The following is a 23706-nucleotide window of genomic DNA, read 5'->3' as shown; positions in this document are numbered from 1 at the left end:
GCATTCCTGTTTCAAACAGGAATGTTAAAGTAATTCACTTTGGAAATAAAAGCCAAGACCTGGAATAAGGGCAAGACAGACATTTGCTTTCAATTATTTTCACTGCAGGAGTAAATCAAAAGAAAGAAAGCTCTGAGCTTGCCCCTTTCCAAAAATGTTAAACTAAGGATTGGAGGAAAGATTCCTTTCAGGGCAGATTTTATTTTCCTTTAACCTCAGGAAAAAGCTGAAATAATTTTGAAACTGGTAGTTAAAAATTTTAATACACCTCTTTGGTTTTTGATGGGTAAAGAAAGAAGTTTCAAGTACTATCTTTTGCGGGGTTGCTAAGGAAACCATTTGTGCCCTGGGTGATGAGTCAGAACTGTTAAGTGCTGGCTTAAAGAACAGAAATGATAGAAATCCAGAATGTTAAGTCTTTAAAATGATTTATGATGTTAATGCTTATGTTAATAACTCAGTGATTTCTCTGCAAAACTCCAGAATGGTCTTTGGAGTACATTTCATCTCTGGAGACGCTGATCTGTCAGTTTCAGATGTATACCTGACCTACCTAGAAGAACACACACACACGTGTGGCACACGCACACAAAGAGGAACGTGTGTATGCACAGAAACTAGAATGGTGATGAGGAAGCCTGGATAAGACGAGACCACACGGCTCATCACGCTGGGCACGTCTCTCGCCCTCTGAGGATGGTAAGTGGTTAAGGAAATATGTCAGCTTCCACTTTCCATCAGTTCTCAAAGGTCCTCTTAAACTAAGCTTTTTAGTCACTTCAAACAGACTACAAATCATTTAACCGAGAACAGAGAGAACAGAAAACATCAAAGCGTGCACCCATTACCCTCTGGAGTGGCGGACTCTTCTCATGGGGCCACCCAGTACACTCCAGACAGGAACACCTTATGCTAAATGTGAAACATAATACCTTTGGGCCCAGCTCAGCCAACACCAGCTGCTGGCTCATTTGGGAGTGAGACGGCACGCTTTAGAGACAAGAAAGCAGAGCCTGAGATGGGCCTGAAGGAGCCTCCCAAGCTGACCATACCCACAAAAGGAGCAATGTCGTCTGAGTGATAATGTCAAGAAAGTATAGCTTGTGCATCATAAGTAGATACAGTGGAAGAAAAGGAGCCTTGGGGGTGGGAAAGGTTACTATAAACCCAGACTCAAGGGATGTGGCCGCAGGGACAGGACACTTGGAAAACACATGAATTAAATACTGATTTGGCTGGGTGATGGAGGGGAGGGGAGGGAGGGTCCGATGAGGAGTAGCTGGGAACCACCACTTCCTGGAGAAGTTCTGCCCTGTCTGGCCTCTCTCTGACTACTGTACACCCCAAGCCCTGCCCGGTACCTTAAAATTCTTCTGGGATTCAGGGGTTGGGCTTTCCAGGTCAATGAGCTTCTTGAGATCCTCCTCAATGGTGGACTTGGAGGTTGGCTTTGGGGATGCCCGGAGGTCCCTGGTGGAGGCACGCAGCCTGGGGTGGGCTATTTCATTGCCGTCACTCTGATGACGCCTTGAAAGAAGGGGAAGAGAGGGGAGAAGTTAATTTGATGAGGTGGACTCAAGGGTGTGATGGGGTCTGAAAGAGGTAAGTCAATGGAGACCTATTAGAAGAGAGAGAAGGAGAATTACTTCTGTTCAATTATATTAAGAATCAATTTGGATAAGTGCTTGTAAAGAGAAACAAGACCAGTTTGAAATACCAAATAAAAAGCCTGATGAATAAATCACTCTTTCACAGGAAATGATAAACTCCACAAGCCAAAATTAGCAACAGACTAACTAATAAAAAAGACCACAGGGGATGAATCTCAAATGCAATCTCTATAGAAACAAAAACAATGTCATTGACTGGATCCTTTATTTTTTGCTGTACTATTTTGTCAAAAGTTCTTTATGTTCAGAGGTGGTCACTTACTTTCTAATAGTCCCTCCTGGGCCAGTTAGGAATTACACAGGAAGGCTGTGATTAATAGCATCAAAGGGACCCCAACAGTGTGGTCTTAACACCCAAGGGGCGATTATTCTGAAGTTTGTTCTTCAGACAGACTCTTTCCTAGGAGACTTTGTGATTCTCAAATCTGCAGGTTTTCAATACATCTTATTTAAGGAATGTGGCAGAGAAACAATGTAAGACATGTTTCACGTGGGAAGAAAAATAACTTCCCTAAGAAACCACCCTCTCCCCCGACTGGAGCCCGGCCTCCTCTCTTGCAGGAAACTGCCCCAGGCTTTTCTGTTCACTGTCATGTGAAACGCAAAGCGCCCAGCAAGAGAAGCAACGGAGCCCTTACTTTCTCGTGTCCATAAATCCCACGGAGTTTATGGTTCCTTCGGGTTTCTTCCATCCAATCAGGTACTTGCTGGTAGCGCCCTGGCGGGGGTAGAAAGTCCGAGGGCCGGAGGAGGAGGACGAAGAGGAGGAGAAGGAAGGAGTGAGCTGCGAGGGGGCGGCCGGGTGAAGTTCCTCCTTCGGTGAACTTCTGGCACTGGTGAAGACCACCGGGCTGGCAGAGTGTCGCGAGCTCATGGTACTGAGGAGAGGCAGGACAGAGAAAAAACGATGGGGGTTTGTGTGTGCCTCCTGGGGTCGGCCTGCCAGCCATAAAAGCATCGTCCAGGACAGGGGTTACGGCCCGGTTACAGAACAATGAGTATTTCATAAAATATTAATGGGGCTGGCTGGCCTTCCTTTGCCTTTTTGCTTCAATTTAAATGTCCGCTGTCAAAGTAAAACATGCTGACGGGGGCTGCTTCTGCACTTTCAGTTGAAAAGTAAAAATAGTTAAGACTGTCAGGGACACTCTGAAGTACACCAGCACCACTGAAGTGTGGTACAGAGAAGCCTCGCAGAGGCGTGTGTGTGTGTGTGTGCGTGTGCGGCGGCGGGGGAGTTGGCAATAAAAGGCCTGGCAGTATCAAGAGCTCTCCGTCCTCCCTTCCTCAGAACTCAGGGGCACAGTGACACTCCCCAGGCCCGAGCTCAAGAGGGAGAGAAGACCGGCTCAGCTCACGTCCAAGGCCAAAGGGGCACCCGGAGGTCTCCCTCCCCCCGGCACCTGATAGTAACACTCCCTAAAAAGCTGTTTATCAGGTTAGACGATACCACCCCCTTACATCACACACACACGTTAACTCAATGGATTAAAGACTCGAATGCAGGACCTGAAACAGTAAAACTCCTAGAAGAAAACATGGGCAGTAAGCTCCCTGACAGTCATTTTTTGAATCTGACACAAAAAGCAAAGGCAACAAAAGCCAAACTAAAACAAGAGGGTCTACATCAAACCAAAAGGCTTCTGGGCAGCAACGGGAATCACCCACAGAGGGAAAAAGCAACCTACTGGACAAGAGAAATATTGGCAAATCATGTATCTGATAAGGGGTTAATATCCAAAATATATAAAGAACTTATATAACTCAAGAACAAAAAAAGCAAACAATCTGAATTTTAAAAATGGATAGAAAAATCTGAATAGACAGTTTTCCAAAGAAGACATACAGATGGCTGACAGGTATAGGAAAAGATGCTCAATGTTACTAACCATCAAGGAAATGCAAACCTAAGCTGTAATGAGAACTCACACCTGTTAGAATGGCTATTATCAGCAAGATAAGAAATAACAAGTATGAGTGAAGATCTGGAGAAAAGGGAACCCTTGTGCATTACATTGCTGTTGGCAGCAATGTAAATTGCTGCAGACACTCTGGAAAACAGTATGTAGGTTCCTCAAAAACTTAGAAAACCAAACTCCTAGAAACAGAGTAGGTGTCAAGTTAGAGGCTGGAGAGTGGTAAGTGACATGGTTAAAGAAAAATCAAAAGGTACAAACTTCTAGTTATAAGATAAATAAATCCTAGGGATGTAATAGTAGGCATGATGACTAAAAATGAAAAACTGCTCATCATCAGTATATTTTAAACTTTGGTTAGAAATTACAAAATTAAAGTTCTGAAGGACTCAAGGAGAAGACTGCTTTTGTACTTCTAAAACTCAGGCAGGATTTTCAAAACTGGAGATGAAAAGTTTAAGGTGATGTCAGACCTGCTGCTGCTGCTGCTAAGTCGCTTCAGTCGTGTCTGACTCTGTGTGACCCCATAGATGGCAGCCCACCAGGCTCCCCGTCCCTGGGATTCTCCAGGCAAGAACACTGGAGTGGGTTGCCATTTCCTTCTCCAATGCGTGAAAGTGAAGTCGCTCAGTTGTGCCTGACTCTTCGTGACCCCATGGACTGTGGCCTACCAGGCTCCTCCGTCCCTGGGATTCTCCAGACAAGAGTACTGGAGTGGGGTCCATTTCCTTCTCCAGATGTCAGACCTGGAGGGCCTCTGATTGCAGGATTTCCACAGTTCCTTCCTAGTGGTCTCACGGGACCTACGTTCATACCTCTTGAGCCCGGCTGAGTTCTCTAGCTTAGGCTGAGATCTAAGACAAGTCACTCCAGTGGAGCTGGTTACTGAAGGTTTAGTTAACAGGATGTGGTCTCAAAGCATTCCTCAATAGCACTCGCACTGGTCAAAACCTAATGGTCCTGCTCTGAATAAAGCATGGACTTTAGTTAATAAAAATGCATTGACACTGACTCCTTAACTGTGACAAACGTATGATAGTGATGTAAGACAATGAGAACAGGGGAAAATGGGCAAAGGGTACGTGGGAGTTCTCTGGACTCTCTTTGCAACTTGTCTGCAAATTAAAAATGACTCTAAAACAAAAACAGTTCACTATAAAAACTAAGCAAAAAGCAAAACAAAATACAACAAAAAGTAAAACCCAATGGTCCAGAGATTATATATATATATATATATATATATAAAGTGTGTGCATATACACACACATATATTTTCATATATGTACACACACATGCATATATGAAAATGAATCCTGAACTTCACCTCAAAACTTGCATAAAAATCAATTCCAATTGGACTTATATTTAAATGTATGTCTAAAGATTCTAGAGTGTAACCTGGAAGAATATCCTTATGACAGAGGTTTCTTTAACAGGATCATAAACAAAATGATTGAAACTCATTAAAATTAAGAACTTCAATTCATCCAAAGACACAGAGCAGGAGAATATACATAAAACATATATCCAACAGTGGGCTCTTATCCATACATAATTAACTACTAAAAATTAACGAGAGAGACAACCCAACAGAGAAATGGGCAGAGATCTGAAAAGGAATTTCACAAAAAAGGAAATCTAAAAGCCATTAAAGATGGACACTCAACATCATCAGTTATCAGGAAAATGCAAATTAACTCCACAAAGAGGGACTACTACACAATAGAGTGGCTAAAATTAAAAAGTATCAAATGCTAGAAAGGATGTGAAGCAACCAACACTCTCACACACTGCAGGAGCGTACTGGCTACAACCACTTTGGCAAACCAGTTCAGTCTCTGCTGAAGTTGAATATACGTAAATCCTACGCTAGTCATTCCACTCCTAGGTATATACTGAAAAGAAGTACATACATATATGTATCAGAGGACATGTAACAGAACCTGTAATATCCTCAACACAGAAATACTCCCAATGCTGAATAACAGAATGGATAAACTAACTGGTGTGTTCTCACAATGGATATATAATACAGCAATGAAAATAAACGGACGCTATTTGCAACACAGATGAATCTCACCAACATAATGTGGACTTAAAGACACCAGATGCAGAATAATACATATGGGATGATTCCACTGACATGAAGCGCCCAGATAGGCATAGTGAGTGTGTGACTTCAGGATTCAGGATAGTGTTCAGCTGGGGAGGAAGGGGAGGTGATGGGGAGGGGGACGTGTGAGAGGAAGGGTGTCTGGCTGCTGGGCAAGTTCCAGCTAGTCCTTGATCTGGGTAGTGATGACATGGGTAAGTGCACTTTGAGAAAACCCACCCTGATGTACACGGATGATCTGTGCCTTTTCCTGTATGTCGGTTACACTTTAATGAAAACACGTCCACAAAAACAAAGCAAAAATAGATGACCTGGAAGGAGAAGGCTGAATCAGTCCCTGAGGCTCTGCAACAGACTCAAAGAGAGCAGGACAAAGTTGGGGTGGGGTGGGGGGAGGAATAGGACACAGGGCAAAGGTGATCTCAAGGGTTTTCCACACTAACTGGGCCTTGAAACGTCAGACTAAACATAACCATCTCCTTTATTTCTGCAACTGAAAAGGAGGAACCAGGTTCAAACTACAAAAAATATCATCTTAAAAACGAGTAATGAAGGGGACTTCCTTGGTAGTCCTGTGGTCAGGACGCTGCCTTCTAGTGAAGGGGGTGTGGGTTCAATTCCCGGTCAGGAGGCTGAGGTCCTAAGTACTTTTCTGGCCAAAAAACCAAAACATGAAACAGAAGCAATACTGTAACTAATTCAATAGAGACTTAAAAACAAAAGCCCAGCCATACTCTCATTATCCCTCTAACAATTTTTCCCCCAGAGATTTTTCTATTTAGGGAGAAGAGGAAAGAGAAGACCCTTCACAAAACCTCCAAGGGCAACGTAACTTTAAAAGCAATGCAATCTCATTTAGTTTTTACCTCTTGGTAAGATACTCCATTTGTCTGCTTTAAGAGTTAAGGAAATGCAGAACTCCTCCACAAGTGCAGTATATTAAGCCAGTAAGAACGAAATAATAAAAGTAGGATTCTGTTATGGAAAAGAGACAAAGTGGAAAGATGAAACAAGGGGATGGTAAAAGACAGATAAAGATATAGGCAGGCAAACCCATAGATAATAACACCAGAAATCTAGGTTAACCGCAAATGCATTATCCACACAGGGAGCATCAACCCAGAGAAGTTTCTGAAATAGGATGGGAACACAGCCTTTGGGGAACTTTAAAATCACGTGAGACGTGTGCCACTACTTGTGAGTTACATAGCGACAAGACTTAATCTTTGGTTAGCAGATTTGTTTCACCTGACTATGACAGTGAAAGCAAAAGTCGCTCAGTCGTGTCTAACTCTTTGCGACCCCAAGGACTATACAGTCCATGGAATTCTCCAGGCCAGAATACTGGAGTGGGTAGCCTTTCTCTTCTCCAGGGGATCTTCCCAATCTAGAGATCTAACCCAGGTCTCCCGCATTGCAGGTGGATTCTTTACCAGCTGAGCCACAAGGGAAGTCTAACTTCATATACACCTGACTATACCCACCTCATATACATTCACAACCCAGATGTGGAGATGTCTCAAGCCTCAACCCTGCTTAGTGTCTGAAGCATATTCCAGAAAAGTGCAAAACCATAAAATCAGGATCTAGTGCACTCACCTTGGATAACCACGCACTTGCTTCACCTGCTTTGATCAATATCCACCAGTGAGTGACATGTGTTTGAATGATTCGAGCCGTTCTCCCTCATCACCATGTTAAGATACAGACTGGAGGGCCTCACCCCAGAGATTCTGACTCAGGAGCTTGGGTGGGGTGGGGGACACGACACTTTGTACTTCTAACTTGTTCCCAGGATGATGTGGCGGCCCTGATCTCATACCCTGAAAACCATTATACCACAGGTACATTTGATTGCCCTTATTTTATGTTTCTCAGCAACAAGTATGTTGATGTGATAATATCGGTATTCAAAACCCTGCAGCTTTCAAAGACTAAATGTATGGTCGAAATAGAAATAATTAGCCATGGGAAAAGAATGTAAATTGCACAGTCTGTTAATTTATACATCTTTCCCCCATGTTTCATGACACAGCTATGCTGTTTTTAGCCATAATGAATGTATTGCATAAAAGGGAGTGTTATAGAAAAGGCTAAGGAACTTCAAATGCAGAGTAATGTGTATAGCACATACAGTTTTTGGAGCTCTGTCCTGCACTATGTAAATTAAATTACTACCATAATCTTTCTGAGAAGCATTTAGTAAGTTGCTGTACTACATGATAAACTCTTTGAAAGCAGGGATATCTTTGTAAATATATTTAACAATACCAGAATGCAATAGACTCCCAGTAAAATACTAATTACACAGAGGGATTCTCTTTATTATCTACAGAGCACACTATATATTTAATTTCTTTATCTTGTTTATAGTCTGCCTGCCTGCAAAGATGGCAGACTAATGTCTCAAAAAAAAAGTGTCTTATTGGAGTCTGGATGCCAGTGTCTTTTATAGAATAGAGGTGGGGGTGTGAGGGAGTAAAGTAAAAGATCATTAATCTTACAAATCTCCTGGAATGGCCAGCCTTGGGGAGAGGATGTGTTCATTTTTCTTATGGCCATTCACAAGTGGACAGGGTCAGGACAGTCTGCCCCTGTTTAAATATAAATTCCACGAGGGCTGAAATTTTTGTTTGATTTGTTCACTATTATATCTGTTTGGAATAGTCCCTGACAATTATAGGTACTCAATATTTGTTGAAGGAAACTGTTGAATAAACCACAAATTAGCCATCCATTTTAAATACATGGGATATTCTTGCATAAAGATAGTGTATTTTATTTACTATTTAAAACTGGATGTTGCTTTATTCTTACAGAGTATGTTTCTAAGTGTATTATTAAAAGGATAACTGCTTAATTATCCATAGACCTTGATTACTGGTTTTATTTGTGACCACAGGCCCTGATTATTGGTTTTATTTGTGAACAGGACAACTGAAACTAGCTCCCAGGTGTGAAATGCCAGCATACTTTTGTTCACTAATGGTTATAATCAAGGACCGCCCTACTTAACAATTGATTAGATTTGGGAACAATGGTAAAAGCAAAAACAACTGACTGATGCATTGGTAGTTCTTCCTTAACTGCATACAACTCACAGCATGAAGGTGAGCACTTTAGTTCATTTGTCCCCTAATTTGTCGTCATAGGAGGATCACTTGGAAGCCTTAAAAATACACATTCTTAGGCCTTACTTCACAGCAAACCGTGGAAAATTCTTCAAGAGATGGGAATACCAGACCACCTGACCTGCCTCCTGAGAAATCTATGCAGATCAAGAAGCAACAGTTAGAACATGGAACTGGAACAACAGACTGGTTCCAAATCAGGAAAGGAGTGCGTCAAGGCTGGATATTGTCGCCTTGCTTATTTAACTTATATGCAGAGTACATCATGAGAAATGCTGGGCTGGAGGAAGCACAAGCTGGAATCAAGACTGCCGGGAGAAATATCAATAACCTCAGATAGGCAGATGACACCACCCTTATGGCAGGGAAGAAGAACTAAAGAGTCTCTTGATGAAAGTGAAAGAGGAGACTGAAAAAGTTGGCTTAAAACTCAACATCCAGAAAACGAAGATCATGGCATCTGGTCTCATCACTTTATGGCAAACAGATGGGGAAACAATGGAAACAGTGACAGACTTTATTTTCTTGGGCTCTGAAATGACTGCAGATGGTGACTGCAGCCATGAAATTAAAAGACCCTTGCTCCTTGGAAGTAAAGTTATGACCAACCTAGACAGCATATTAAAAAGCAGAGATATTATTTTGCCAATAAAGGTCCATCAAGCCAAAACTTTGGTTTTTCCAGTAGTCATGTATGGATGTGAGAGTTGGACTATAAAGAAAGCTGAGCGCCAAAGAATTGACGCTCGTAAACTGTGGTATTGGAGAAGACACTTGAGAGTCCCTTGGACAGCAAGGAGATCTAACTAGTCCATCCTAAAGGATTATTCATTGGAAGGACTCATGTTGAAGCTGAAACTCCAATACTTTGGTTATTCATTGATTATTCATTGATTATTCATTGGAAGGACTGATGTTGAAGCTGAAACTCCAATACTTTGGTTACCTGATGCGAAGAATGGACTCACTGGAAAAGACCCTGATGCTGGGAAAGATTCACGGTGGGAGAAGGGGATGACAGAAGATGAGATGGTTGGATGGTATCACCGACTCAATGGACATGAGTCTGAGTAAGCTCTGGGAGTTGGTGATGGACAGGGAAGCCTGGTGTGTTGCAGTCCATGGGGTCACAAAGAGTCGGACACAACCGAGTGACTGAACTGAACTGAGGCCCTGATTCCAAAGATTTTAATATAAGAGAATTGGGGTGATGCCTGAGTCGTGTTTGTTGGCAAAAATCTCCCCCAAGTATGCACCCCCATTGAGAACTGCTCGAATCCAGTTGAATTATCATATTATTATGACTTCATCAAAATCCAGCTTCACATAGTCAAGATCAAGAGGGGAAAGGCACCCAAATAGTGTTTCTGCAGCCGTGAACTTTGGCCTGCTGCAAGTGTGGATATAAATAATGATTCCTTGGCTCATGTCCCATCTCACTGAACCCCAGAAATGTGTATTTTAACAATCCCCAAAGGACTCCCATGTTCCGAAGAGCTTAAGAATAATTCCATTAGCCCACAACTCCCTTCCTACTCCATAGTGGGTTGTCTCCTCCCTCACCTGTGGCCCCCTCTCCAGGCCCAGCTGTGTGTGTGTGTGTGTGTGGGGGGGTGGGATTCCTTGAAGTAGACCAATCCTCCTGGCCTTGAACCACACAGAGGGACCTGCCTCCACACACTTCCCCAAGTAATCTCTGAAGTGGCTTTAATTACAAACAACTGAAATGAAGCTGTCAGCTTCATACTTTCAAAGCGGAACTGTGTGGCCGAGCCGTTTCATTTTCCGGGAGATTTTCATTAATTCAGTGTGCTGTAATCTAGTTGTACCCATGGCAAATTAGATCTCTCCCCAGGAACTGTGTAAGAAGGTAATGAGCAAATAATATGGAACAAAAAGAGAAGATACGTTAGAAGTGTCAAGTGCATTATCTGCTATTTTTCTGTCTGTAGAAAAATGTGAGTCTAGCTGTATGTATGTCTAAACTGGAAAAAATGAAAATGAAAGTCAATCAGTCGTGTCTGACTCTTTGCAACCCTACGGACTATAGAGTTCAAGGAATTCTCCAGGCCAGAATACTGCAGTGGGTAGCCTTTCCCTTCTCCAGGGGATCTTCCCAACCCAGGGATCAAACCCAGGTCTCCCACACTGCAGGTAGATTCTTTACCAGCTGAGCCACAAGGGAAGCCCAAGAATACTGGAGTGGGTAGCCTATCCCTTCTCCAGCTGATCTTCCTGACCCAGAAATTGAACTCAGGTCTCCTGCATTGCAGGTGGATTCTTTACCAACTGAGCTATCAGGGAAGCCCAAGAATTATTCAGGGTGCTCCTGGATTAGACATGAAGAGACATTAGCTTTCTTTCTTACATGAAGTATATATAGGGCCCTTTCCCTTTCTTAAAAATGGACCAACATTTGATTTATTTGGTCATTCCAGGACATGAATTAAAAAAAAATTTTTTTTTTAACTGAAACAGTTGATTTAAAATGCTGTGTTAGTTTCAAGTGTCCATCAAAGTGATTCATATATATATATATATATATATATATATATATATATATATCATCTTCTTTTTTAGGTTCTTTTACACTATAGGGTATTACAAGATATTGAATAGAGTTCCCTGTGCTATATAGTATGTCCTTGTTTATCTAACTATATACAATAGTGTATTAATCCCAAACTCCTAACTTATCCCTCCCCATCCTTTCCCCTTTGGTAACTATCATGTTATTTTCTTGTCTGTGAGTCTCTCTGTGTTTTATAAGTAAGTTCACTAGCAGCATTTTTTAAGATTCCACATATAAGTGATATCATATAATATTTGTCTTTCTCTGTCAGACTGACTTCACTTAGTATGATCATGGGTCCATCCATGTTGCTGCAAATGGCATTATTTCATTTTTTTTTTAATGGCTGAGTAATATCCAACTGTGTAATATACCACATCTTCTTTATGCATGCCTTTGTCAGTGGATATTTAGGTTGCTTCACATCTTGGCTAATGTAGACAGTGCTACTATGAACTAGGGGTGCACAGGACATGAATTGTGAAAAGGAAGAGAGAACACACACATGCATGATTCGTCTCATAAAGAGAGAAGAGGCAACGGGGTGTCGGAGAATCTCAGACAGTCTGAATCTGTCCAAACTTCTCATCTTGACCTGCTGCTCAAAGGAAACCATGAAACAATGTGCTGCTACCTGGCTATTCACATTCCCAGCTGTGGTCAAACTTTACAGGAGACAAGGCTAGATGACTAGTTCCCAAAAAGGGCACTAGTTACGGTGGGTGCACTCCGCAGAGGAGAGCTACGTCTGCTTGTCGATCTCGGGAAGGGATGACCCCCAGAGGACAGGGCACCCTGCAGGCTGGGAGTCAACGCCCCAACTGCTGAAGCTACGGGGGCCTGGGGAACCATGCTGCAATTTCTGGGTAGTGAACGAGGCCACCACCTCCTACAGAAAACACCTGCCCACCACTCTGTACCACTGAGAGCTGCCAAAGAAAACACTTGGAGTCCCCTATTATCCAGGCATGACAGAGAGGGGTGGCTTTTACAGAGCCTGGGATGGTATTTTCAGGAGGGGGAGAGCAGCAATTAGTCACTTGTCAAGCAGCTGTGGCAAGATCTGCAAAGGCTGGAAGCTGGCCTGATACCAAGGGGAGGGAAGCTGATCGGATTTCCTGTGATTACTTGTACAGATAACAAACAATCTTTTGGGTAACAGATGATGAGGATAACGATTAGGGAGGACTCCCCTCACTGTGTGCAGCACTAGCCAATTCTGTCTGATGCTGGCCCTGAACTTTAGGAGGGCTCCAAAGACACTAATTCTAAAGAACTGGGGGGGAAAAGAAATGCAGCAGGAATGGTGAAAGCTGGCAAAGCGGATATCCAAGTGACTGCCGCAAAGAAAACTATTCACCTATAGAAGGGAGATAGTGAATAAGGACAAGAACACATGGACACATAAGGCATTGCGAAATGACTGGTTAGGCCTACCCAGCAGAAGAGACCTCATGGGTCATGGTGGACCTCAAGCTGAGTTAGGTCTACAATGTTGAGCTAGTTAATAGGGAGCTAACAAGATGTAACTATGAATATTATCACTTTATTAGGCATAGCTGAGAAGAGAGTCATGTCCAGAATTGGCATCTAAAAAGGATAAAGAAAAAGCAGGAAACTGGCGGAGCAAAGTTTCTTGGGAGATACATGTTTACTGAAGGAAAAGTAGCAAGGTAAGTATACTCAGTGATGGAAAGCCCTTTAAGAAGGAAACGACAAAACCTTTCATCTTAAAAGTACATCTGCAGTTTGCAATACCTTTGATAACCTTTTTTTCTTAACCCTCAACAAACACAGAAACAACCATTTAGTAAGGGGACTAGGTATTAATTAGTTACAGACAGGTGGCACTAGTGGTAAAGAGTCTGTCTGCTGATTCAGGAGTCCCAAGAGCTATGGGCTTAATCCCTGGGTCGGGAAGATCCCTTGGAGAAGGGAATGGCAACCCACTCCAGTGTTCTTGCCTGTAAATTTCTATGAACAGAGGAGCCTAGCAGGCTGCTGTCCGTGGGGTTTGCGAAGAGTCGGACACGACTGAGCAAATGAGCATACGAATCTAAGGGACAAGCTTGGTGAAACAGCAGGATTGGCCAAAGGCCCTATGGCTCGTCAATGACAGAGCTGAGCCTTGAAACTGAACCTCAGGATCCAAATCTATTTCCCCTACATTTCTCTCTGGACTTGCCTGGAGGTGAAGGGCTATTACCATATATACGGTGTTACATTATTTCCAATTGTCTCTTATTGGCATAGACACGTTTCATAATCTTAGACTTGAAAAATCTTCAATCTTTAGAAAAGACAGCTCAGAGAAACCTGCAGCCAGAGGAATTTCAGATAAGCAGATATAGGACAAAATTTTGAAGAGTGAGGGAATTGACATACTCAGATTACTCTGAAAGATTGTGGAATCTCTCTCCTTGCTATTAATGACATTTGCATCAAGAAATCTGATATCTGGGGCTTGATGAGAGCTCTCATTTTCTCAATGTTGAAATTTCAGCCATAGTAGTTCTGATTTTCACAGTTGTTGAGGTGAGCTGAATATCACCAATGTTCTGGCTAAAATAATCACCCACTCTCATAAGCTTTCATAAGGAATGGAAATGGGGCAAGACAGGCCAGATCACCTGGAGTTCTGATATGTCGAAGCAAAATAAAATAGAGCCCTGATGTTCACGGTGTGTGCGACTGCTAAGCAACAATTATCAATGAAAACGATTCATAAACATGATAAGTAGAGCCAACCACGTGTTGGAAAGGAGTCCTGGGGGATTTTAGAGGCTTCACTTTAAAGTTTGAGTCCATTAAACTTAGAAAAATAATTCAGTCTGACTCTTAAGGAAAAAATGTAGAAGAGAGACATTAACTGTTAGTAATTTAAAAAGATTTCAGGCAGAAGAGATTTAAGAGGGAAGCATTATAGATAAAGACAACAGAGTAATCTCTAAACAAAGAAGGAAGGCCCATTTTTCACCCAGGGTGCCAAAGAAGGCAGAGAACAAAATTTAAACTCATAAGCTCTGACACATTACACACAGACGCTCATACATAAATTGTTATTATGCTAGGGTAACCTGAGGCATTTCTTAATCTTCCATGTAAACTGAATATAAGAAGTGCTTCTTTACCCTACTCTCAAGAAACATAAACCTCTCTGGCATGAATAGTTAACTTATTAGGTCAACCAGAAGAAAAAACACATTCATGAAATTAAACAGTACTGACATCTGCGGGCAGCCATTTTTCCTGGCTTTTAATCACTGGCTCTAGTGAATGTCAGACACTGACCAACTTATATCCAGTTTTTGAATGGTATTTGTAGATAAGCTGTTATAAAGTCTCCCCATGTCATATTCTGCAGGATAAAAAATCTTATGTAGAAGTGACTTTACTGAAAAACTCATGCCATACAAGGACTTTATGTACACTCTAAATATGTACTTTCATATAAAACCACTGTAGCTCTGGGCAAATACTGACACATCTATACAATAAACTTTGGAACGTAGTGGTAGTTTTCCAGAGGAGTCAGGAGTTAAGGATTTATGCTATTTTCAAACTGGTTTATTAGTAAGGACCTTGAGACATCAGGAAAAAGTGGGAAGACTAAGGGAGAAATTATTCCTATTTGGTCATCAAAATGTACTAAGCATCCACAATGCTGGTACATTGAGCACCTAGCTTTTATGCTCATAGTATAGTATGGCACATACTATGCAAAGGTGCTTAGGATGAATACACTGGGTAAGAAATCCTCTTCTATTGGAGGGCAGTAAAAATGTGTATGTGAGATGGCCAAGAGGTACTTGAAAAGATGCTCCACATCATTAATTTTTCCTTCCTTATTCGTGCTCAGTTATGTCCAACTCTTCGCAACCCCAATGGACTGTAATTTGCCAGGCTTCTGTCTATGGAATTTTCCAGGCAAGAATACTGGAGTGGGTTACCATTTCCTTCTCCAGCGGATCTTCCCAACTCAGGGATCAAATCTGCATCTCTTGCATTGGCAGGTGGATTCTTTACCAACTGAGCCACCTACCAAGCCCAATTAATTGTTACAGAAATGCATATCAAAATGGTCAGAATGGCCTTCATCAAAAAACTTACAAACAATAAATGCTGAAGAGGGTGTGGAGAAAAGAGAACTCTCTTGCACTTTGGTGGGAAAGTAAATTGATACAGCCATTTTAGAGAACAATATGGAGTTCCTTAAAAAATTAAAAATAGAACTTAAAAAATTAAAAATATAACCCAGCAATCACACTACTGGTATATGCCCTGAGAAAATTATAATTCAAAAACACACATGTACCCCAAAATCACTTCAGATGGTGATTGCAGTCATGAAATTAAAAGATGCTTGCTCCTTGGAAGAAAGGCTTGATCAACCTAAATAGCATATTAAAAAGCAGAGATATTACTTTGCTGACAAAGGTCAGTCTAGTCAAAGCTATGGTTTTTCCAGTAGTCATGTATGGATGTGAGAGTTGGATTATAAAGAAAGCTGAGCACTGAAGAATTGATGCTTTTAAACTGTGGTGTTGGAGAAGACTCTTGAAGTCTCTTGGACTGCAAGGAGATCCAACCGGTCCATCCTAAAGGATATCAGCCCTGGGTGTTCATTGGAAGGACTGATGTTAAAGCTGAAGCTCCAATACTTTGCCTACCTGCTGTGAAGAACTGACTCATTTGAAAAGACCCTGAAGCTGGGAAAGATCGAAGGCAGGAGGAGAAGGGGACAACAGAGGATGAGATGGTTGGATGGCATCACGGACTTGATGGACATGGATTTGAGCAATCTCAGGGAGTTGGTGAGGCCTGGCGTGCTGCAGTGCATGGAGTCACAGAGAGTCAGACATGACTGAGTGACTGAACTGAACTGCACTGAACATCTTATACAGTGGAATATTACTCGCCATAAAAAGGAGCAAAATGAAATTGGATCATTTGTAGAGATGGGGATGGACCTAGAGTCGGTCACGACAAGTGAAGTAAGTCAGAAAGAGTAAAACAAATGACAGTATATTAACACATGCATGTGGAATCAAGAAAAATGGGAGATGAATCTAGTTCCAGGGCAGGAAAGGAATAGAGACAGAAGTAGAGAATGAATGTGTGGACACAGCGGGGAAGGAGAGAGTGGGATGAACTGGGAGATTAGGCTGACATGTAGACGCTGTGCTGTGCTCAGTCCTATCTGACTCTCTGTGATCCCAAGGACGGTAGCCCTCCAAGATCCTCTGTCAGTGGGATTTTCTAGGCAAGAATACTGGAGTAAGTTGCCATCCCCTTTCTCCAGGGGATCTTCCTGACCCAGGGATCGAATCTGTGTGTCTTGTGTCTTCTGCATCAATAGGCAGATTCTTCACCACTGAGCCACCTGGGAAGCCCATATATACTACCATGTGTAGAACAGATAGCATGTGGAAGCTGTGATTTAGCACAGGGAGACCAGTGCAGTGCAATGTGATGACCTAAACGTGTGGAATTGGGGGAGCAGGAGGGAGGTCCAAGAGGGGAATCTATGTATACATAGATTCATTTTGTTGTACAGCAGAAACTAACATTGTAAAGCAATTATACTCTAACTAAAAAAACAGAAACAACTTTGATTTTGTAGTTAGTAAACCTTCCTATCCCTCTCCCCAAATGTATATGTGATCACATGTTTTTCAGTCGCCCAGTCGTTTCCGACTCTGGGACCCCATGAACTGGGGCACACCAGGCCTCCCTGTCCCTCACCATCTCCCCGAAGTTTGCCCAAGTTCACGTGCATTGCATTGGTGATGCCATCCAGTCATCTCTTCCTTTGACGCTCTCTTCTCCTACTCTCAATCTTTCCCAGCATCAAGGATTTTTCCAACGAGTCGGTTGTTCTCATCAGATGACTGAAATACTGGAGCTTCAGTTTCAGCATCAGTTCTTCCAACAAGTAAGTATTCAGGGTTGATTTCCCTTAAGACTGACTGGTTTGATCTCCCTGCTGTCCAAGGGACTTTCAGGAGTCTTCTCCAGCAACAAAGTTCAAAGGCATCAATTCTTTGCTACTCTGCTTTCTTTACAGTCCAGCTCTCATAACCATATGTGACCACTGGGAAGACCACAGCCTTGACTGTATGGACCTTTGTTGGCAGAGTAATGTCTCTGCTTTTCAACACACTGACTAGGTTTGTCATCGTTTTCCTGCCAAGAAGCAATCCTCTTCTGATTTCATGGTTGCTGCCACTGTCTGCAGTGATTTTGGGGCCCAAGAAGAGAAAATCTGTCACTACTTCCACCTTTTCCCTTTCTATTTGAAATGTAGTAATGGGGCTGGATGTCATGATCTTAATTTTTTTAATATTTAGTCGTAAGCCGGCTCTTTCACTCCTCCTTCACCCTCATCAAGAGGCTCTTTAGTGCCTCTTTGCTTTCTGCCATTAGAGTGGTATCATCTGCCTATCTGAGATTGTTGATGTTTCTCCTACCTATCTTGATTCCAGCTTGTAACTCATCCAGTCTAGCATTTCTCATGACATGCTCCGCATATAGGTTAAACAAACAGGGTGACCGCAGACAGCCTTGTCATACTCCTTTCTCAATCTTGAACCAATCAGTTGTTCCATACAGGGTTCTAACTGTTGCTTCTTGACCAGCATACAGTTTCTCGGGAGACAGGTAAGATGGACTGGTATTCCCATCTCTTTCAGAGCTTTCTACAGTTTATTATGATCCACCCAGTCTGATATGATCCACACAGTCAAAGGCTTTAGTGTAGTCAATGAAACAGCGGCAGATGCTTTTCTGGAATTCCCTTGCTTTCTCTCTGATCCAGCAAATGTTGGCAATTTGATCTCTGATTCCTCAAAACAGGTCAGGTCAGGATGTTACAGACGAGACGTGTGTGCAAGTCCAAGATGGGTTTTTAACTTTTTTTTTTTTGCCACACTGAAGCATTTGGGATAATAGTTCCCCAACCAGGGATGGAATCCGTACCCCCTACAGTGGAAGCACCGAATCTTAACCACTGGACTGCCAGGGAATTCCCTTTAGCTTTATAATATGTGGTCATGAACTTAGTTCCGCCATCAGCTGTTGCCGCTGGTCAGCAGGATGAGAGTTCTGTAGACTAGGGAAGTCTTTAGTCACAACACAAATAGACACTGCCTACTTCCGAGGCCAGAATTCTAAGAAAAAGTGACTCAGCTGATAAGAGTATACTAAAATTGAAAATATCTTCACCTTTCCTATGCTCACCACGAATCATTTTTCTGAGTGGTTTAAGACCTGTAAGTGAAACACCCATTACAAAAACAAATTTCTTTTTAAAGGACCTCTCCCTGAATTTCCATGCTTCACAGACAATGTATATTCTAGCAGTAACACTTAAGAGCAACTGATAGACTTTTTAATTGTAGAAAGCTTTCAATGTGTATGGTTCCTCTCAATGACATCCAGATAGAATAACCCTATGTAATTACCAACCTACATTATAAGCAGTTCTCATGGGAGGGCCACACAAAACCTGCACAGCCATCAACAGGCAGACTGGAGGACAGAGGCAGCAGGAACACAGACCAGGCAGAAATGCGCACTGGAGCTTAATCACTGTAATTTAGATTTTGTCACCAAGTCCCAGGTACAAGCTCTTTTATGCACTGTCAAGAGATCTCCACATTAATTGCTGTTCCTGTCTTCCGAGGACACAAACACTCTAATTTGCAGTGATTTTAGTTTCTCGAGTAATATGCATTTGGTGGCTAAGTCCCCCCTTTCCTCCAGAAAAGGAAGTCTGCTAAAGCTCTGATTATCCAGCTCCCTCTGCCAAGATCAACAAACTGGAGTCACAAAGCATCCGTATTTACCGGAGTCGCGGACAAATGTGACTCAACCTACCAGTGGGTGGGAAGCCCTGCCATCCCCCTAAAAGGCCACATTCTTCCCGAGCAACCTTGACTTTCAACAGAAGAGCTATTTCTAAATGATGATTTCAATGATTTCTGCATTGTCAGTTGGAAGCAGAAAATGTGGTTAATCCTTTAAGACCTTCAGGCAGTCGCAGTCAGCACATTCAGACAATGCTAACCCAGGTGCCGACTTTTCAGAGGGGGGCTTTGTACTTCCCCTGGGATTTGGTAGATCTGTTAGATCGCACGGCCCATGTTCTGAGCTTCGGCTTCAGAGGCCCAGCACTTTTTAACTTTACTCCAGAGTGATGCCATTCTTGACAAGACCTGTGACTTTCTTCTGCCATCTAATTAGATCAGAGATACATTCCCCAGATGGAGTACTATTTCAAAAAAGACATTCTCTTTTCAGAATGAAGAACTGAAAACCAAATCTAGGAGTCAAGGTAAACCTGAAAACCACAGAGGAACTATTGTGAACTGAAAAATGTTCTGAGTCAGTACACAGGCTGTACTTAATAAGACAGTGGGTGTGCTAGAAACAGCAAGCCAGTCACATAACTGAGTCAAGTGATTCTACGTCTATATTCTATTATCATGGTATTTACGCCTGGCTTTCTGTTTTCCAAACACTCCTTTATTCCATCTGTACCAAACATTCTATTTTCTGAATTATGGACCAGAAATTGGATACTTGTTACCTAAGAATCCTGAGATGACTTTCCCAATTGCTTTTCTGCTTAGGGGGCCATGCAGTTTCCAGGCCTGTCACAATCACTTTTTATTACTGCAACGTGGTAGTGGTAAACAGAGATAAAACTCAGGAAATGCTTCATATCATCAGCGTTTTAAAAGATGGGAAGTGTGTGAATCTTATCAGTAACAATACAGACAACGGGAAAAGTTGACTATTTAACTGATCAAGTGAAACAAATCCAAATTAAGTCAAGGATGTCCCCTCTCGTGAAGATTACCTGGGGTTTACTGATAGATTATGTGCCTGGATTCCCACTGGAAAAGTAAAACTAAACTCAACTTCTCTGCTGCTTTTCTTTAGCGCATAAGAGTAAAAGAGGACTGGAAGATGACAAGGTTAGATGCTATCACACAAGCTGATCAATGACTGACAACAAAAAAAGGTAAAAGGAGAAACCACCAGACATTAACAGGTCCCCAGAGATAGTGATGAATGTTTCCTCCCTAAAAGGACGAATATCTTGTCATATTTTGGACTGCAGGCTCAAACCCCAAAGAGGAAATGAAAAACAGTATTTATTCTGCCTATCAGCATGATTGCCGAGGATACAGGGGAATGTGTACGTTTCTGTTCTGAAAGGTAGATGGGCTGTGTCTAATTTTAGCCATGCTTTCCTGTTGGACATCCCTCACCCTCAACACATCACTGTCGGGAGTCAATTACTGAAAACAGATTGCTGTGCAAACACTGGATAAGCGATGTCCTCTGATAGACAGCGTTAAGGATGATGCATCTAGCATCATACATGATAGGCCCTGTTAAGTCTTGGGAAAGACCTCTTCCTTTCAAAAATATGGTCCAGATTTTCTTACGTCTTCAAAAGACTGTCTCCTTTTACATTCTCTATCACTAGCAGGAAGCCACAGGACAAAATTCTCCTCATTCTGGTATGCAGTTAGGCACATTTTTATAAAATCAAATACAGCTACAAAAAAACAGATCTGCAAACTTTCCTCAGAGTTTAAAATAATGCACTAGGATGGTAGAAATAAAGGATCTGGATGGTAAATAAATATATAAAAATTAGCTGCCACTGTGCAAAAGACGCCCGCCTGCCCCCCCTTTTTAAAAATGTACTCTTGACGGAAGGCAAGTGAGAAGAGGCCAGAAGCTGGATGCAGGAGGCGGGGAGTGGGAGGGGCGGTTACCTGGTGTGGGAAGCAGCATCACTGATACTGAACGTGGGGTTCTCCCTGGTCAGAGGGCTTGAGCCGGCCGGGCTCTTGGTGTGGACGTCCAAGCTCAGGGAGGACTCGGCTTTGCGGTCCATGCCGTGGCTCTCTGCCTCTAAAGTCCGATCTGCCATGGAGATGACCTCGCTGGAGCTGTGCCACAGCGGGGCCGCCTTCTCCTTGGCCGGCCCCGAGCGCGGCGACGAGGTGGCCGCCCCCAGGGAGGCCGTGCTGCCGTGGCTGGGGCCGTACGAGGTGGTGTCGATGCCGCTGTCGGCGGAGGTGCCCTGCAGGTAGCTGTAGCTGCTGAGCTCGGCCTCGGCGCGGTCCCCGTCGTACCACTTCTCGTCGCTGTGGGCGCTCGACGCGTTGCTGGACAGGGTGTTGCTGCTGGAGTGGCTGGAGTAGTGGCTGTCGGACTGCAAGGGAAGCAGGGCTCCTTAGAGCAGGTTGGCTTCCGGAAGAGCAGGCAACAAATACCGGGGGAGTGACTGCGAAATGTGTCCTCCCAGGGGGTTCTCGAGACACAACAACGCCTCCATGATGACAGAGCAAGGCGGGGGTACCTGGGAAAACCTGTTCAGAAGATTTCATGGCAGGCAGTGCTGGAAACTTTGCTGTTTCAGAATCGACTTTTCATTATTTAGCTTGTTTAACTTACGCTGAAGTAACTATAGCATTGAGAGAGTCTTAATCAGGGGGAAGAAAACCAAACCAACCCTAAACTCTCACTGGATGTGTGCTTAGTCGCTCAGTTGTATCCGACTCTGCAACCCCGTGGACTGCAGCCCTCCAGGCTCCTCTGTCCATGGGATTCTCCAGGCAAGAGTACTGGAGTGGGTAGCCATTCCCTTCTCCAGGGGATCTTCCCGACCCAGGGATCAAATCTGGGGCTCCTGCATTGCAGGTGGAACTTTACCATCTGTGCCACCAGCGAAACTGTCATTAGAGTCTTCTAATATCTCAGCCTTAAAATAGAAAGCGATACTTCCAAGGGGCTTATAATTAGAAAGACTGTTGATCAGAGTAAACAGAAGGCAGAATATAAGGCTTTTTCTTAGAAAGAAAAGATATCTTTTCTTCTTCATATAGCATCTATTTAGGAGACAGCTTTTCTAAGGAGTGCTAAGAAGTAAAATTTATACAGATGTGCCAAGACAATTCAATGGGGGAAAACATTCTTTTTACCAAACAGTGTTGAGAAATTAGATAGCCACATACAAGAAAGAATGAAGTTGGGTCTTAACCACGTAGAAAAATAAACTCAAAAAGGTCAAAGACCTAAGTGTCAGGGCTAAAACTATAGAACTCTTAGAAGAAAATATAGGTATACATCTCCATGGATTATGTATACAAATTAGGTATACAAATGATTAGACTATGCAATGGTTTCTTAAATAGGACACCGAAAGTAAAAAAATGAAGAGAAAATAGATAAACTGGGCTTCATCAAAATTAAAAACTTCCATGCTTCAAATAACCCAATAAAAAAATGGGCAAGGGATTTGAATAGTCATTCATCCAAAGAAGATACACAAGTGGTCAACAAGCATATGAAAAGCTCAGTATCATTAGTCACTGCTGCGGCTGCTGCTAAGTCGCTTCAGTCGTGTCCGACTCTGTGCAACCCCACAGACGGCAGCCCACCAGGCTCCCCTGTCCCTGGGATTCTCCAGGCAAGAACACTGGAGTGGGTTAGGGAAATGCAAATCAAAACCACAATGAAGTAACACTTCATACACACTAGGAAAAAGGCAGTCAGTAAGGATGGTGGGCATTGTTGGCAGGATATAAAACAGGGCAGCTGCTGTGGGAAAACAGCTGCAATTATATACTCAAGAGAAATGAAAACCTATGTTAACAAGAAAAACTCCCACATGAATTTTAAAGCAGCATTATTCTTAATAGCCAAAAAAGAAGACATCACTCACATGTATATCAATGGATAAAAAAATGTTGCTATATCCATGCAATGGCATATTATTCAGTCATAAAAAGATGCAAAGTACTAATACATGCTACAACAGATGAACCCTGAAAACATGCTGAGTGAAAGAAGCCGGACACGGAAGGCTGTATGATTCTATACTATATGATTCCATTCATATGAAACGTCAAAGCAGGCACATCCACAGGGACAGAAAGTAAGTTCATGGTTGTCAATGGCTTGGAGGGAATGGAAGAGTTAGGCTTTCTTTTCAAGGTGATGAAAATGTTCTGGAGTTAAATCACAGTACTGGTTGCACAACTCTGTGAATATACCAAACACCATGAAATAGTACACTTTAAATGTGTGAATGTTTCGATATGTGAATAATGTGAATCATATCTCAATTTAAAAAATGTGGGCAGAATGCTTGTTGGACAGCGGCTTGGTTGCTCAGAAAGATTTTACAGTTTATCAAAGAAATATGATTTCAAAGGATATCTGAGTAAAACAGTATTTAAATTACAGGGTGGCTGAAAGTTCAGATACTTGGTGGAGA

The 23706-nt window shown here is 42.6% G+C and overlaps 1 protein-coding gene across 8 annotated transcripts in view; it reads right to left on the bottom strand.

The window, feature by feature from the left end:
- SIPA1L1 (signal induced proliferation associated 1 like 1) overlaps nucleotides 1–23706 on the bottom strand; it is a 493843-nt gene that overhangs the window by 14323 nt on the left and 455814 nt on the right. For all 8 annotated transcript variants that reach the window (XM_070469567.1, XM_070469568.1, XM_070469569.1 and 5 more), the window contains 3 exons: nucleotides 21197–21639; nucleotides 2309–2548; nucleotides 1362–1527 (listed from right to left, as the gene is read on the bottom strand). In XM_070469567.1, coding sequence (XP_070325668.1) covers nucleotides 1362–1527; nucleotides 2309–2548; nucleotides 21197–21639 — 849 coding nt within the window. The remainder of the gene's footprint in view (nucleotides 1–1361; nucleotides 1528–2308; nucleotides 2549–21196; nucleotides 21640–23706) is intronic.

This window comes from Odocoileus virginianus, chromosome 6 (assembly GCF_023699985.2).
Source record: "Odocoileus virginianus isolate 20LAN1187 ecotype Illinois chromosome 6, Ovbor_1.2, whole genome shotgun sequence".
Lineage (NCBI taxonomy): Eukaryota > Metazoa > Chordata > Mammalia > Artiodactyla > Cervidae > Odocoileus > Odocoileus virginianus.
This window is presented reverse-complemented; position numbering and strand designations above follow the sequence as displayed.